The sequence below is a fragment of the Lissotriton helveticus genome, chromosome 3_2 (assembly GCF_964261635.1).
Source record: "Lissotriton helveticus chromosome 3_2, aLisHel1.1, whole genome shotgun sequence".
In the NCBI taxonomy this organism is placed as follows: Eukaryota; Metazoa; Chordata; class Amphibia; order Caudata; family Salamandridae; genus Lissotriton; species Lissotriton helveticus.
In genome coordinates, this window is record NC_136062.1 from 231,062,346 (window position 1) to 231,078,193 (window position 15,848).

Consider the following 15,848-nt stretch of genomic DNA (forward strand, 5'->3'; position numbering starts at 1 on the left):
TCTCTCTGTGTTCATGTCTCATGTTGTCCTTGTCTTTCAGTGTCCCTCTCTCTCCGTGGCCATGTCTCTCGTGGCCACGTCTCTCTGTGTCCATGTCTTTCCATGTCCATGTCTCTCGGCATCCATGACTCTTGGTGTTCATGTCTTTTCATGTCCTTGTCTCTCGTTCTCCATGCCTCTTGATGTCCATGTCTTTCCATGTCCTTTTCTCTCGGTGTCCATATCACGTGGTGTCCATGTCCCTCAGTGTCCATGTCTTTCAGTGTCTATGTCTCTCAATGCCCATGTCTCCCAGTGTCAATATCTCCCAGTGTCCATGTCTCCCTGTGTCCATGTCTCTAGGTGTCCATGTCTCTCGGTGATTCTAAGAGCTAGGGTTTTAGTGTAGAGGAACTGGTGGCGCTCTGCAAAGTCTCCGGAGGCCAATTGGACATAGATCTATTTATTATGGTGCAGACAGGAAAGAGGCGACCCTACTAACCCCTTACTTTGTGGTGGAAAACCAACCACGTATAACAATTGCAACAGTCCTGTGCACACATAACAATCAAAACTGAACAGTATATGTTCGTATTCAACACAACAAGACAATATTCGTTGTAGTTTTCTTGGTTCCTTTAATGTGTGTTGGCACAGAGAACAGCCAGCCGACACGTGTTTCGTCAGAGAAACAGTGGTCTCCGACTCTTCAGGGCCAAAGTCTCGGTAGACGGTATGTATAATCCCTGCACCGGTGATAATTCCAACCAGGTTGGGTTTCAAAGAGAATACCGCAGTAGTCAGGTACACTTATTCAGGCATGCATTCAAAAACTGTATGTAGATGCTACAGAAGTTATATGGATTCAGGATGGCGGTAAAAGTTGCAAACCGGCATCCACAGCGGCAAGGTATAGTGGAAAGGATAATGTTTACTTAAGAGTACAAAGTGAAGATCAAACGCCAACACAGGGTCAAGAGGAAGGGACAATTCCAATCAAGGACAACGTATAGGGCCGAAGGAATCCATAGTCGGTCATTAATGACACTTGTAAGCATCTATAGATTCATTAATCCGGCGTGGACCCCGTGTCTTGGCGGTAGCCAACTCAATCCGTTTGATCTTCACTTTGTACTCTTAAGTAAACATTATCCTTTCCACTATACCTTGCCATTGTGGATGCTGGTTTGCAACTTTTACCGCCTTCCATGTCCGTGTTTATCCATGTCCTTGTCTCTTGGTGCCCATGTCTCTTGATGTCCATGTCTTTCCATGTCTCTAGGTGTCCATGTCGCTCGTTGTCCATGTCTTGTGGTGTCCATGTTTCTCGGTGTCCATGTCTCTTGGTGTCCATGTCTCTCGGAGTCCATGTCTTTCCATGTTCATGTATCTCGATGCCCATGTCTCCTGGTGTGCATGTCTCTCGGTGTCCATGTCTCTCACTGTCAATGTTTCCAGTGTCTCTGTCTCCCTGTGTCCCTGTGTCCATATCTCTCTGTGTCCATGTCTCGTGATGTTCATGTCTCTCACATCCATGTCTCTTGGTGTCCATGTCCAAATTTTTTTAACTGTTAGAAAAATTTGAACAAAACAAAAAAAAGTGGCCATTAAAAAAAGTATTTACAAACACCTTCATAATTCACAGCTTGAATCCACCCCTCGGAGTCCATGTTTTTCCATGTTCATGTATGTCGATGCCCATGTCTCCTGGTGCGCATGTGTTTCGGTGTCCATGTCTCTCACTGTCCATGTATCCCATTATCCATGTCTCCCTGTGTCCCTGTGTCCATGTCTCGTGATGACCATGTCTCTCGGAGTCCATGTCTTTCCATGTCTTTGTCTCTCAGATTCCATGTCTCCAGGTGTCCATGGCTTGTGGTGTCCATGTCTCTCAGTGTCCATGTCTTTCCTCGTCCATGTTTATCCGTGTCCATGTCTCTTGGTGCCCATGTCTCTCAGAGTCCATGTCTCTCTGTGTTCACGTTTCTCGGTGTTCATGTCTCAGTTAGAAAAAATTGAACAAAACAAAAAAAAGTGGCCATTAAAAAAGTATTTAAAAACACCTTCATAATTCACAGCTTGAATCCACCCCTCGGAGTCCATGTCTTTCCATGTTCATGTATGTCGATGCCCATGTCTCCTGGTGCGCATGTCTCTCGGTGTCCATGTCTCTCACTGTCCATGTATTCCGGTATCCATGTCTCCCTGTGTCCTTGTGTCCATGTCTCGTGATGACCATGTCTCTCGGAGTCTATGTCTTTCCATGTCTTTGTCTCTCAGATTCCATGTCTCCAGGTGTCCATGGCTTGTGGTGTCCATGTGTCTCAGTGTCCATGTCTTTCCTCGTCCATGTTTATCCAGTGCCCATGTCTTTCTGTGTCCATGTCTCTCTTTGTTCATGTCTCTTGGTGTCCATGTCTTTCCATGTCTCTTGATGTCCATGTCTCTCAGAGTCCATGTCTCTCTGTGTTCACGTTTCTCGGTGTTCATGTCCCATGTTGTCCATGTCTTTCAGTGTCCATCTCTCTCAGTGGCCATGTCTCTCGATGTCCATGTCTCCCAGTGTCCATATCTCCCAGTGTCCATGTCCTTCCGTTTCCATGTCTCTTGGTGTCCATGTCTTTCCATGTCCATGTCTCTCTGTGTCTCTCGGTGTCCATGTCTCCTGGTGTCCATGTATCTCGGTGTCTATGTCTCTTGGTGTCCATATCTCTCAGTGTCCATGTATCTCAGTGTCCATGTATCTCAGTTTGCATGTCTCTCGGTGTCCATATCCCGCCATGTCCATGGCTCTTGGTGTCCATGTCTCTCTGTGTACGTGTCTCTCAGTGTCCGTGTCTGTAAGTGTCCATGTCTCTTGGTTTCCATGTCCCTCAGTGCCATGTCTCGTGATGTCCATGTCTCTCAGTGTCTATGTCCCTCGGTGCTCATGTCTCATGGTGTTCAAGGCTTTTCATGTCCACGTCTCACCATGTCCATAGCTCTTGGTGTCCATGTCTCTCGGATGTATGACATTACAACGCATGCTTTTACCACGCATGCCTTTACATCGCAGTTTTTACAATGCATGCTATTACAACGCATAGCGCTTAGGGGTGCTGGATAGTGAATAGTTTAATTTACTATTCCAACTCCAGTCCCCGTGGATAGTAGGGAAGGTGTTGGATAGTAAATTAAATCCATTCCCTATCCTAGAGCGCCGCCCCAGCGCAATGCGTTGTAATGACATGCGTTGTAATAGTTGCGTCGTAAAGGCACTGTGTGGTAAAAGTTGTGTTGTAAAGGATGTCTCCCATGTCGCTCTGTGTACGAGTCTCTCAGTGTCTGTGTCTCTAGGTGTCCATGTCTCTCGGTGTCCATGTCCCTCGGTGCTCATGTCTCATGGTGTACATGTCTTTCCATGTCCATGTCTCTCGTTGTCCATGTCTCTCGGTATCTAGGTCTCTCTGTGTTCATGTCACTCGGTGTCCATGTTTCTCGGTGTCCATATGCCTCATTGTAAATGTGTTACGGTGTCCATGTCTTTGCATGTCCATGTCTCGTGATGTCCATGTCTCTCAGTGTTCATGTCCCTCGGTGCTCATGTCTCATGGTGTTCATGTCTTTCCATGTCCATGTCTCTCGTTGTCCATGTCTCTCGGTATCTATGTCTCTCTGTGTTCATGTCTCTCGGTGTCCATGTTTCTCGGTGTCCATACCCCTCAGTGTAAATGTGTCACGGTGTCCATGTCTTTGCATGTCCATGCCTCTCTGTGTCCATGTCTAGAGTACTTTAAGTGGCATGGCAAGGGTGGTGGGTATTGGGTGGTCTCTAAAAACAGCACATGTCAATAGATGGAATTGCAGGTGCCTGTGGGTGCAGCTGCACTGTGGCTATGGATGCAAGTACAGTCTGGGAATCAGTGGGCACAGACTCAAAACAAGTGGAAGTGGGTGCAGGTGCCAACTGTCTATGCGTAGTGAGTTTGCAAAAAGATGCAAGTGCAGCGATGACGCTATGGCGGCAAGGGTACCAGTGGATGAAAATACAGTGTCGAAGGTGGAGGTGCAGTGTGAGCAACAACAGGAGTGCACACGAGTCGTTGTACACTTGCTTTACAGAGTGAGCATGTAAACCCCCTTAGGGGATACTCCTTGTACCAGGGTCCTATGGCAGTGGGTCATTGTGGTGGCGTCTTGGATAGTACAGTCATAAGGTGAGAGGTTGGGCTAAGTAACCCACTGTATGAAGGTGGGCTGCACACCAGGAGGGTGTATCCCCACACCGCTGTATATGGCTGCGTGCATCCTTAGAAAGCAAGTCCCCTTAACTGAGCGTAGGTTCCACTTAAAGTGTCACAGAGGATGTAGATATATCTGCACAGTAGCGGCTGCTCTCATGGCAGAGTACAGGGCGGGGGAGGGATGTGAGGTGTGAGGTGGGGGGACGGATGACAAAAATAAAGAAAGGCAAACGTCGTTTACAACGCGGTGTTTACACCGCATGACCTTTACCACGCTGCCATTACAACGCAAGTCATTACTATGACTTGCGCTGGGTGGCGCTGTTGGTTAAGGAATATTGTAATTTTATATTCCAACACCTTCCCTACTGTTAGGTGGGCTGGTGTTGGAATAGAAAATTATAATAATCCTCAATCCGCGCTCTCCAACGCAAGTATGTACCGCGATCAAAATGATCGGGTTGTACTATCATACATCCATAAAGAAATAAACGAACTTACCTTCTACATGCCACTCTTCTCCTTTCTACTGTGGCTCCCAGAGTCCTCTGCTTTCAATCCCAGTGCTTCCCTCATGCATGAGAGAAGAGCTGGGATTGGCCTGAGCTGGCTTGTTTTCCGCTCCAAAGGGACTGGGAGCCTGCTATTCTCTCCACCCAGCAATGCAGCTTGGGTTGGGGAGATGTCAGTGTGCATATCGGTTTGGCCATCCTGAGACAGCCGGACAAACCATTATGTGCTGCACTGAGTGCAATGCCACCACTACTCCAGTGACTGTACCCCCAACGCCCCTCCCCCTCCTCGATGGCCCCATCCACAAGACATGGCGGGAAAGGAAAAATAAAACAGTAATAAATACATTTTATTGTCGTTTTATTTTTCAAATGTTGAAGCCGCTGGTAGGGCGATGCTCCTCTGCCATAACGAAGGTGCCACCACTGTATCTGCAAGGAATCTTCAAGGAACGGTAGGATCAGGGTGTAGGTAGCATGAAGAGGGATGGGCTGGACCACACCTCAAGGGGTTTGCAAACTGGAAAGCTGGAATATAGCTGAAGAGTGGGTCAGGGCTACTGTGGAAATAATACTTTTCATCGGTTTTCGAGAAAGTGAGATTCTCTAAGGTACATCACATGTGATGAGGCAGGGAGTTCCAGAGGGCAACACCCCTGATCCATATAAATACCGGATTGGATGGAGGTGATATCTGGTTCTTTATCTAGAAGGAATTTGTTTCCTGTTCTATACTATGGTTTGTGCGATGGAAAGTGTTTTAAGTATATTATTTATGTACTTAGTGCTACTGGCGCATACATTAGTCCGGGGAGGTGTCGTCTCTGGAGCTAAAATGAGGTCGTTGCTTGGCAGCCGTATTATCAAATCACATCGTTTGTTGTCCTTGTGTACATGGAGACCTGTGCAAGATTGGATGCCTGTGATTCTTTCTGACTGTGTGTTTAGGTGCATATATATCTGTATTAGGCAGTGTGTATAGAGGTACCTATGCTCTAGTCTGTATGTGGGCATGCATTTGCTATTTTTGTCTGCCTATATTTGGTCTGCCAATAGTTTTGTACCTATTGGCTTTCTTGAGGATGCTTCTAAACATGTGATCAGCAGCGCTCAGCATACCTGCCAACTCCCATGGTGACACCCTGTGACACACGATATTGGCTCCCACTACACTGTCTCGCGGTGAGGGGCCAACATCACACAGTGGCAAGGAAATCGAGCTGAAAACTACTGTAAATAGTGCTTTTCCGGCACGTTATCCGAACTACCGACGTTCATTAAGGTGTGTGAAAACACCCCAGGACATCAGATTCAGCAAGCTTTTTTGTGGGGGAGGGGAAAAGGCTTGGGGGTGATGAATGGGGGTTAAAAAGTGCCTCGTATGTACTTCTCGGCACAAGGCCCGCCCCTTCATAGCCATGCCTCCTCCTCACATGGTAAGATTGTTCTTCAATTTGGCCGGTATGCTCAGGTCAATTGGAGCAATTGGAAACACATCTTCGCAATCGTAAGGCTCCCCATACCGTCCCAAGTCTCACAAAGCTGTTCCATATTGGGCACCACGTTTTTCATCTATTTGGGCAAGTAATAATACTGATGGAGGGGATAAATATGGCCCTCCATACAAATGACATTCAGCCCTAAACATTAACCTCTCTTAACTCTACCTTACTTTCAGCACAACCTTCTGCAGTTGTGTACACTAGCAAACTTTCTTTTGTCGAGTTCACAAAAGCTTGGGCTCTTTCTCATCAACCTCATATACAGTTGCAGAACTAAACCTTTTTTATTGATTGTGCATTTCTGGACTCCTATGACGTAAACTAGCTACAAAGAAACTGAGGTCTGAAGAGCATATAGTGGGTGTAAGGGTAGGGGTGATTGATGGGGATAAAAGGATAGACCACTACACTGTCATCATAACCAGGAGTGGTGTTGGGGGTAGAAGGAAGGCACATTGAGAAGTCAAGTTTCTGGCATTCATCTTGTGCACCACACACACTCTCACTCCACATACCAACTACAAATCCGAATTTTCAGACTTTTACCTTATAAGGTATCTCCTGCTCTTACATACCAGACAGAGAACCGCATTATATTCCCTTTTCTTTGCGTGACTCGGTTTTGCCAATGGACTACTCTTAGGTATTCTGCAGATATCACTTGTCCCCTTCAATGCTGTCATTCGATCAGTGGCCAGGTCATCAGAAAATATGACTACACCAGACTGGCTTTAAAAGATTTGTTGGCTACGGATCAAGACCAATCAATTTCGAGATCTGTCATCTGACTTACAAAGATGTCTACCCAATCACATCTCCCTATCTGGCCAACCTTCCCATTTTCTCCCAGGGATTGTGATTCCTAAGAGGCCAAGACTTCCTATAACATGTACCTAAAAATATACAAACTCCATGATGCAGCTGCTGTCTGCTGGGCATGTCTGCTCCCTCCCTTTGTCTTTAAACTCTCTCCTCTTCGCTGTTCTTCAGGGGGAACCGAAAAGACATTTTCCTGTTGGGTTTTAAACTGATTGATGCCTCTTTTCCCATTAATATGACAATTCTGAAATTTGATAATTACTCTTTTAAACTAAGCTTACGTTTTGCACCGTTGCACAACATGTGTGTATATCTAAAGCAGTCTAATCCCTCTTGAGGTGCAGAGGGGCTATATAGAACAGTTACATAAATACTTAAAGGAGTCAAGCTTAGAGACCTTAAGTAAATAATCACTGCCCATTTTCCACATACTTTCTTACCCGCCGACATTGTTTATGGTAGCACAGAACTTCATCAGACCTCTTCCAAACATTGCTGGCATGGAGGGACATCAGACAGGATTTGGTTCCAAGAGTTCCTACCGACTGTGCCCTGGTGCAGTGCAGTGGACTGTTAGCTTATGCAGTGTGCCGACACATATCAGCCAGGCCTGAAGTGGGCCCTGGGCCCCAGGCTCGTTGAGCATGTCCTGTGCATGCTAAGGAGTATCCTGCAGGGAGGGAGCTGAAGGGATGGGCAGCTTCTCCTCTTGCACCGCCCACCCACGCACACCCAGGTCCGAATGCCTAGTTTCAAAGCCTCATTATACCCCCTCATAGGCTCTAGCAGGGAGCAGGCACTGGAAATCAAAGGCAGAACATCTGTACGTTGCCACAAATCTTCTGTATGTAACGAAGGTGGGTTTACATGTGCTGTGTGGGTATGTGAGGTTTGTAGGTGAATGTCCATAGGTATGTTGCTAATAGCAGTTTTTACTATCCAATGCAAATGGAATTAATTGGTTTTGCCTCTAAATTATGTCTTAATTATTACCCAATTTAGGGGTACAGATTTTATCAACCTTGGGAAGAGAAGAAAATGAGTTGCAACCTGCAAACATTCTAATACATACCTTGAAGGCAACATGCTGCTATATGCAACAGGCGCATAAGCGACTCAGCTATTTTGGTAGAATTAGAGTTGTGACCTCCAGGTTATGCAATGCCTTATGCTATAAATATAAAGAGTGGACTGCCGCTGGCACATTCACCCTCTAAGGTATTTTATTACGTTTCAAACTTGGACCAGCAGATTACACATCTAATTCTGCAGCACTTGCATTAACCACCTAAGCTACCTTGGCAATATTATACTATGAGATTATCTAGATAAGCATAACTCTCAGTTGCAAGTGCCACAATGACACTCTGAGTCTAAGATGCCTTACAATGTGGGATGTTTGTGACCAGAACAATTTTGCTCTCACATTTCTCCTTAGCAACTTCTTTGAGTACAGGATGTGTAAAAATACTGCACTCCATTTGTGCATCTCTTCTACAGTTCTTTACTGCAAAGGGAAATCAACAATTAGAGCAGAGATGCAGACGGTAAGAGTACAGAAGAAGTTATATTTAGTAGGCCATGGTGGTGAACTTCCCTCCGTTCGCGTAGCTTGCGGCGTTTTCCGCACTCCACGCTCCAAAGTGCACACAGAGTGACAATCGCAGAGCAGAGTTTTTTCCTCACTCGGCTACATTAATTTGGCTAGCGCAAGTAAGGAAAACCCAACACTGACCACCTCCCACCGAGATTTCTCAACACAGGGTTGTGGACGGTCGTGACCGCTCGCATTGAGAAACCATTTGTTTCCGTTGAAGCTGCGACTTCGAGTATAAAATCTACTCGAGCGACAGAAAGAAGCAGCGCCCTCTGGCACTGCACATGGTGCGTTCACGCTGATTTTCCAGCATGGGATAAACCAGCACTAAAAATCAGCATGAACGGCACGTCCTAATGCACTTGCTGCTTGCATAATTCTGCGTAGCGCTGCAGAGTTTTCTGGTATGCAGAACTCCGCAAACTCCACCCAGGCCTAATATTTACAAACAAACATAGCCAAGCATACACTAAATAGTGAACAACAGAAAGTACAACGTTTTTGCTGTCTGAAAATTTCACTAATTTGAGAAGGATAAGCAAAATATATTTTATACAAAAAAATCGTATCATCATACAACGTGGCTTCTACAGTCAGCAAGGAATAAAAGCGTGGGTTGTTTCTATTCCATTGACATAGCAATACATGAATTAACAAACTTGGACATCATGTAAATAGTGTCAGCTGACTAGGTATTATTCTCCTATGTTATTCAAATCAGGAAGCACTTTAACTCTTTCCTAGAGGTGTGCAAAACAAATTGAGAAAAATACATGTAATTATAAGGCATGCATATCTGTTATTTAGCGCTATATTTTGCTGCAAAATGGTCCTCCCGTTCACGTTTGATTCAAGGGTGCATTTTGCGCTAAACTAATAGACCAAAAAGCACCACTGCCTAGAACAGCCGCTTGAATTCTGGTTTAGTTGCTTCTGCGCTATAATTTTTCTGCAAACGGAGACATGATTATGCGATGTGGCTTAATGGCATTGTTGGAACTGACACCCATGGCATGGTTTTCCAAAGTTTTTGCAGTCAATCCTCCTGTTTTTGCTGGCCTCAGAACTCTGCACACTTTACCACTGCTAAACAGTGCTAAAGTGCTTGTGCTCTATCCTTAAAACATGGTAACATTGGCTTCCACTCAATAGACACCTTTAATTTACTTTTAAGTCCCTAGTAAAGCGGGACTACATGTACCTAGGACCTGTATGTTAAATGCTTCTAGTGGGCCTGCAGCACTGAATGTGCCACCCACTTAAGTAGCCCTTATAAACATGTCTCAGGCCTGTCGTTGCAGCCTGTGTGTGCAGTTTTAAACTGCCATATCCACCTGGGAAAATTAACCATTTGCCAGACCGAATCCTTCCTTTTTATTAATACATATGTCACCCCTCGGGTAGGCCCTAAACAACCCATAAGGCAGGGCGCAGTGTATTTAAAAAGTTGAACATGTGTGTTTACCTTGTACATATCCTAGTAGTGAAAACCTTTAAATTCGTTTTTCACTACTAGATGGCCTACCCCTCCCATAAGATAACATTGGGCTACCTTATCCCGCTTAATAAGTGGTAATTTTCAATTAGGAACAAGTGGGAAAGTTGAGTTTGGTCTCTTAAGAATTGTAATTTAAAACTCTCTTTAATGGTAAAGTTGGATTTTAAATTGCAATTCTAAGTTGATATGTGAATCAACGTATTAAAGGTTTCATTTAAGGAACCAATAATACATGTTATACCATATTTAAGTATATTATATAATCCAAGAAAACAGGAGAAAGAGATATGGCCAAGGTATGTCAAAAATATATTGATATGTTTAATGACAGTTAAGGTTCAAGCAGCATCAAAAATAAATAAGTGAAAGGTGCCCCAAGTGCAGTGTGCATAAACATGCTTAAAATTGTGCAGGCAGCACAATATATTAAACAAAAAAACAAGTGGCGAAAAGACTTAACAATTTCATCCATGTGCATAGAATGATAGATATTTCATAGTAATGTTATTGCTCATATGTGTATATAGTAGTCCACTTATTTTTCAGTCTGTATAATGTCGACTGCATTTCGACCTGTCATGATCTAACAGGTAATCATTAGGGCAAAATGATTGAGGGATTGCTGCAAAATCAGAACTAGGGCATATATTCGATAGGTAACCAGGCATTCTACCTGAGGTAAAAAAGAAGAAGAGGCCCTGAAGTGGCCCAACTTAGAATTAAAGCCAGTTAGGGGTGAATCCTGTACACAGGAGCAATGCTGCACCCAGGGGCACGAGAACATTGTTTTGTACTGGTTACCTGTCTAATATATGCCCGAGTACTGATTTTGCAGCAAGCTTTCATTCTTTCGGTGTTCCCTTAATCATGTTGTCCTGATGATGAACTGATGAAGCATGAAATAAAGTATTTAAGTTTTTTTTTAAGTACTACACGCCACCTCGGTCACTACGGAGAACTCGAACACAAAGAACAACAAGCACTGGCGTTGCCAATAGGTCTCGCAGTAGGAAAGTTATAGCTATTGGTTTTGTAAATGACAAAGCCCTTTATGTTTTTAAAATGAAAACAAAAATAAAAAGCATTGTTATTTGCAATTGTAATAGCTACAACTTTCCTACTGCGAGACCTATTGGCAACGCTAAAATAATGTAAAAAATGTGAATGAAACATAAATAAAGCAAGGCGTGTTGGGGGTTGATCAATGTTTTGGAGCAAAAGACCAGTAGGAAGGCCCTGTCGGGAATGCGCAGCTGTCGGGTATTCACAAAAATAAATAAATAAAAAATAACAGTGGGAGGAGTGAAGAAAGTAATGCCCTGCCATGGAGTGCTGAAACCTAAATTAAACCAGTGCTTACTGCATTAACCGGCAAATCCTAGTGGGACCAGCGCCACTTTTCTTTCAGCAGGATAGGAAGGTATGCCTATAATATCCACCAGCCGGGCAACTAGGTGAATAGACCAAGCCGCGTTCTCATAAGGGATACGTGGGGACAGCTTGCTAGGTGAAGTTGGTGGCTCAGGCCCGACCCAAAATGACAAAAAAATGGAGATATGAAGAAAATTGCCTTGGCTTCACGACTCCCCACGTGTAAAACCATTTACGAGCATGGAGAGACCCTATTTCAGCCTGACCATGGTGATTCTCTGACGAGGCCAGAGGAGTTCAACACTTGCAACGCTATAGTCACAGAGGCGACAGATGGTTAATAGGAAAAGGGCTTGGATCAGGCAGAGAGGAATGCCCGCAATCAGGTTAATGTTAGATGGCGGCCTGGGGGCAGGGGCGCCGTTTCCTGTGATAGTAATCGCTGCGGTATCCGCTTACTGCATAATAAATCTACCTGACTAATGAACTCCGCCCGAGCGCGGCTGGGTGCAAGGAGGAGCGAGGCGGCAGCAAACATGGCGTGAGTGAGCACGCGCTGCGAGGGGCTCTTCAGTGCACGAGCTCCGATGAGGGGAAGACGGACAAAGAGTGGGGAAATAAGTAACAGCACACAGGGTCTGTCTGAGTGTCGCAGGAAGCGAGAGATGAAAGGGACATAGGAATCAGACAACGCAAGGTTATTGCCCGGAGGTTATTCAATAGGTTATTTGCAGGCTGATCCGGGAGTGGTTTAATCCAATCTCCGGGACATAAGAGTGTCCTCGGGAGAGACATATCTTCATGTATAGAACTCCCCGAGATTAGGGGACGGCATGACTGAGTTGCGGGCAGCAACTTTAAAAACCCGAAAGCAATATCAGGCATTTCGTGTAAAAAGGGTAATACTATTTTTCAAGCGTGTTATATATCTTTGCAAAGAAGGATTTCGCTCTAAAAGAGAGGGGGTTGGGGAGCACAAACGTTGCTAACAAGCATTCACGTACTATTCATTGCGTGATTGCCGTGCTCGTGAGATAAGATTTTAACCCGAAAGCAATATCAGGCATTTCGTGTAAAAAGGGTAATGCAAAATACCAAAGATTGCGGCGGCATAAACAAACAAGGCGGGCAGGGGAGGGGGCGGAGATTTTAACCCGAAAGCAATATCAGGCATTTCGTGTAAAAAGGGTAATGCAAAATACCAAAGATTGCGGCGGCATAAACAAACAAGGCGGGCAGGGGAGGGGGCGGAGCGGGGAGAGCGGCATGTGGGTGTTAAGAAGCCGGGCCTTTGAAGTGAAGCTAAGCTTCACTTCAAAAGGTGTCGGAGGAATGCGGGAGAGAGGAACAGATGGCGATTGCGGCTGTGCACGCGCTTTTAAGCTCAATGCACATGCGCATTGAGCTTAAAAGTCACGGGCACTGCAAGGAATCGCCACGATTCCTTGCCTCTTAGTTAAAAGTTGTTTAAGCCGCAATAGGCTCGCAAGCTCGATGCGCATGCGCATCGACAGGCGAGACCTAAAAAACAAGGACAAATAAAAAGTTATAACAGTAAAAGAGGTATGGTCCATCTGGAAGCAAAGGGACACGTAGAACTGCTTATTTTCAATGACTTTCAAGAAGATATAAGACTTAAAATGAAAGCATGTTTAACAAGATAACACGTTTCCATGTAGAGTTGAGGGCTGAAAGCTTTCCAAAGTTTTCTACTCTGAATCTCAAAATATCTTTTCCTTTAGTCTCTCTAATGAATGTTGTTGGATCAGATACGCCAGAAAGATTTAGGGTTCCTGGTAGAGTGCAAAGGCTAGCCAGTTTCTGAGGTTATCCAGGACCATTATAGCCCCGAAATGCTTTGCGCATTAAGCACACACTTTTGAAGTGACCCCAAGCCAGTGGGAAGCAATTATGGCCGACTTGAGTTGAGATCAGTCTGGGACTTTCACCTATATGCAGAGCCACGGGAATTATGCATCAGGGGAGGACCAAATTATGCATCAGGGTTGACTAAATTACGTGCAAGAAAAGCCAAATTATGTAATCTAATGCGGCACATTTTTTTTATAATATTAATGTATTATTTTGTCATTTTATACATGATAACACGTTCTTGTTTGTATACATGTACACACTGTCTGGGACAACATTTCTCTTCATTAGTACCAGTTTAACACCTAAGTAGAGCAGTAAGCAACAGCCAGGTGATCAGTCAACCTTTGCTAAGGTCTTCCACTGTGTGGCAATGCATGGCACCACGCTTTTAGTAACTTTTGATGTGTATGATCTAGAAACAATTTTTTTTTAATTAAAATCTGCAGTTTATACAACAGATGATGATTATGTGGCAAATGCAGCAAATCCATAAATATGTGGAAACAGATGCAGCGGCAAAGTCACATAATTCCACTGACCCTGCCTATAAACAGGCCCTAATTAGTGGACAGCACACTTCTTTTCCTGTAGATAGCATGGGTGCGTTTGAGCAGATATTTTAAAATCAAGCAGGCTGTCAGAAACAAGACATAGTCCATTACTATAATAGACAAAAGTCCTACCACAGCCACAAGGCGGCGCTCTGGATCAATTTCAAATGATGTAGCATCACAGCCATAGTCCACATGGGCATTTAGAGCATCACCCATCACTAGCTCTTGGAGTGTGTGAATGTTTGATGTGCTTCAAGAGGTACAGTACCATAAAACTTTTTTTGCAATATTAGCAAACTTGTCTAAGTACATACCTGTTTGCAACAGGACACCAGGATTTTTCACAGTCTCAGAAGGTATGACATTCGAGTTCAGGATCAGTGGACATATTGCCCTGGTCCACTCAAGATCCATCGCTCACATCTGCTGTTCACATTTCGTCACCCTCACCCCCATTTCAGTCTCTAGCAACCTGTTAAAATCCAGCTCTCTTATCACGAGTTCCACAAACCCTGGAGTTAACAGCACCCTGCCAGACATCACCTGGGCAGATGTGGTCTGGGAATGGGTATACTTCACATCCGTACAATTGCATGTGACCTGTATTCTAAAAGTGAGAGGTGGATTTTCTAGCATTTTGACTTATGACCGAATGCACTCTGTTAATTTGAGTCCAGAGTGTATATTTTATCATGGCTGGACTTTTTAAATAACACACTCTGACACAATTTTCACACAGCCAAGCTCACACTTCCAAACATGCATGCATGCACTCCAACAGCTGAGACACACACACAGATGCACAACCACTTGGGAACAAACACAGGATCACACATACACACAGAGGAACACACACGCTGCCAATTAGCAGCCTGGCTTTGCCAAACCTCCGTTCTCAGAGCGGAGTGAGTGGGCCGGCGGTGCAGGCCTTTGAGATGTGTTCTGTCGGACGGAACCCTCAGATATAATGGACTTCTTTCTTCTCACAACAAGAAAAATAGCCCGAGGAAATAAAAGCGAGGCATCTGTAACAAACCCCAGCTGTCGAGGCCTGGGCGGGGCCCGGGCTGCGAGGATCAGACTAAAACCCGAGATTGTGTCTGAAATGTTCGAACATCCTATTTACCAGCGGGTGATTTGGAAGGGTTTAGACCTCACTCTAGTAAGAGGTGTACTAATGTAGGCACGATGAGCCAGATGTGTTCTTTACTGGGTGCAAAAAGCTGCTCGCACTTTCCCACGAGTATTTTTCCGACCAGTAAAGAATTTTACAAAGCAACCTATAGATAAATAAGTCATTTCATAAAACTCCAAATTCAGAGTGGGTCGTAATGCGATCTACCTCATGGGTATTAATGAGATATGTCACAAATTATCACTCACTCTGATTGGTGGCCATCACACTGATGGGGGCCTGCTGGGTGAGCCTCCGCTGACCACCATGTGATCACCTTTAACATTAAAGTCTATGTTTTTTTAATGGAGCCCGATTTCCTTACAAAAAAACGGGGCAGTGTTAAAAAAAGTTTTCTATTTTTGAAAAGTTTATGTGAGAGTTGTAGTTGTACTATGGACCACTACCTATTCCCCAACTAACTTTTTTTAAATGCAATGCTTCCCTTTTGTGCCTGGGTTACCCAACACTAAATCTTGCAATGTTTTGTGACTCCGTTGTATTCATGAAACACTGATACAACTCATACCAATTCAGTTTTTGTATGGGTAGCCTACAACATGCCCCTTCCAAAAGGCATATCCATATGAGCTTGCAATCCTATTTCAGGATTTAATAAATGTTTATAGACTCCTAAAATGTGATTTTTACATGGTATAAACCTATTTTGCTAAAAAAAAATCCAAAATGGTGGTAGGTGGTCATAAAATAGGTTCGTACATCTGGGGCAGGTTCTCTTGAAGT

The 15,848-nt window shown here is 44.4% G+C and overlaps 1 protein-coding gene across 1 annotated transcript in view; it reads left to right on the plus strand.

Annotated features, from left to right (window-relative positions):
* Window positions 1-3,976: 3,976 nt before the first annotated feature.
* Window positions 3,977-15,848, plus strand: part of CSPG4 (chondroitin sulfate proteoglycan 4) — a 275,264-nt gene continuing 263,392 nt past the window's right edge. Inside the window, exon 1 of the mRNA XM_078684541.1 lies at window positions 3,977-4,031. Within this exon, the coding sequence (XP_078540667.1) occupies window positions 3,977-4,031 (55 nt within the window). The remainder of the gene's footprint in view (window positions 4,032-15,848) is intronic.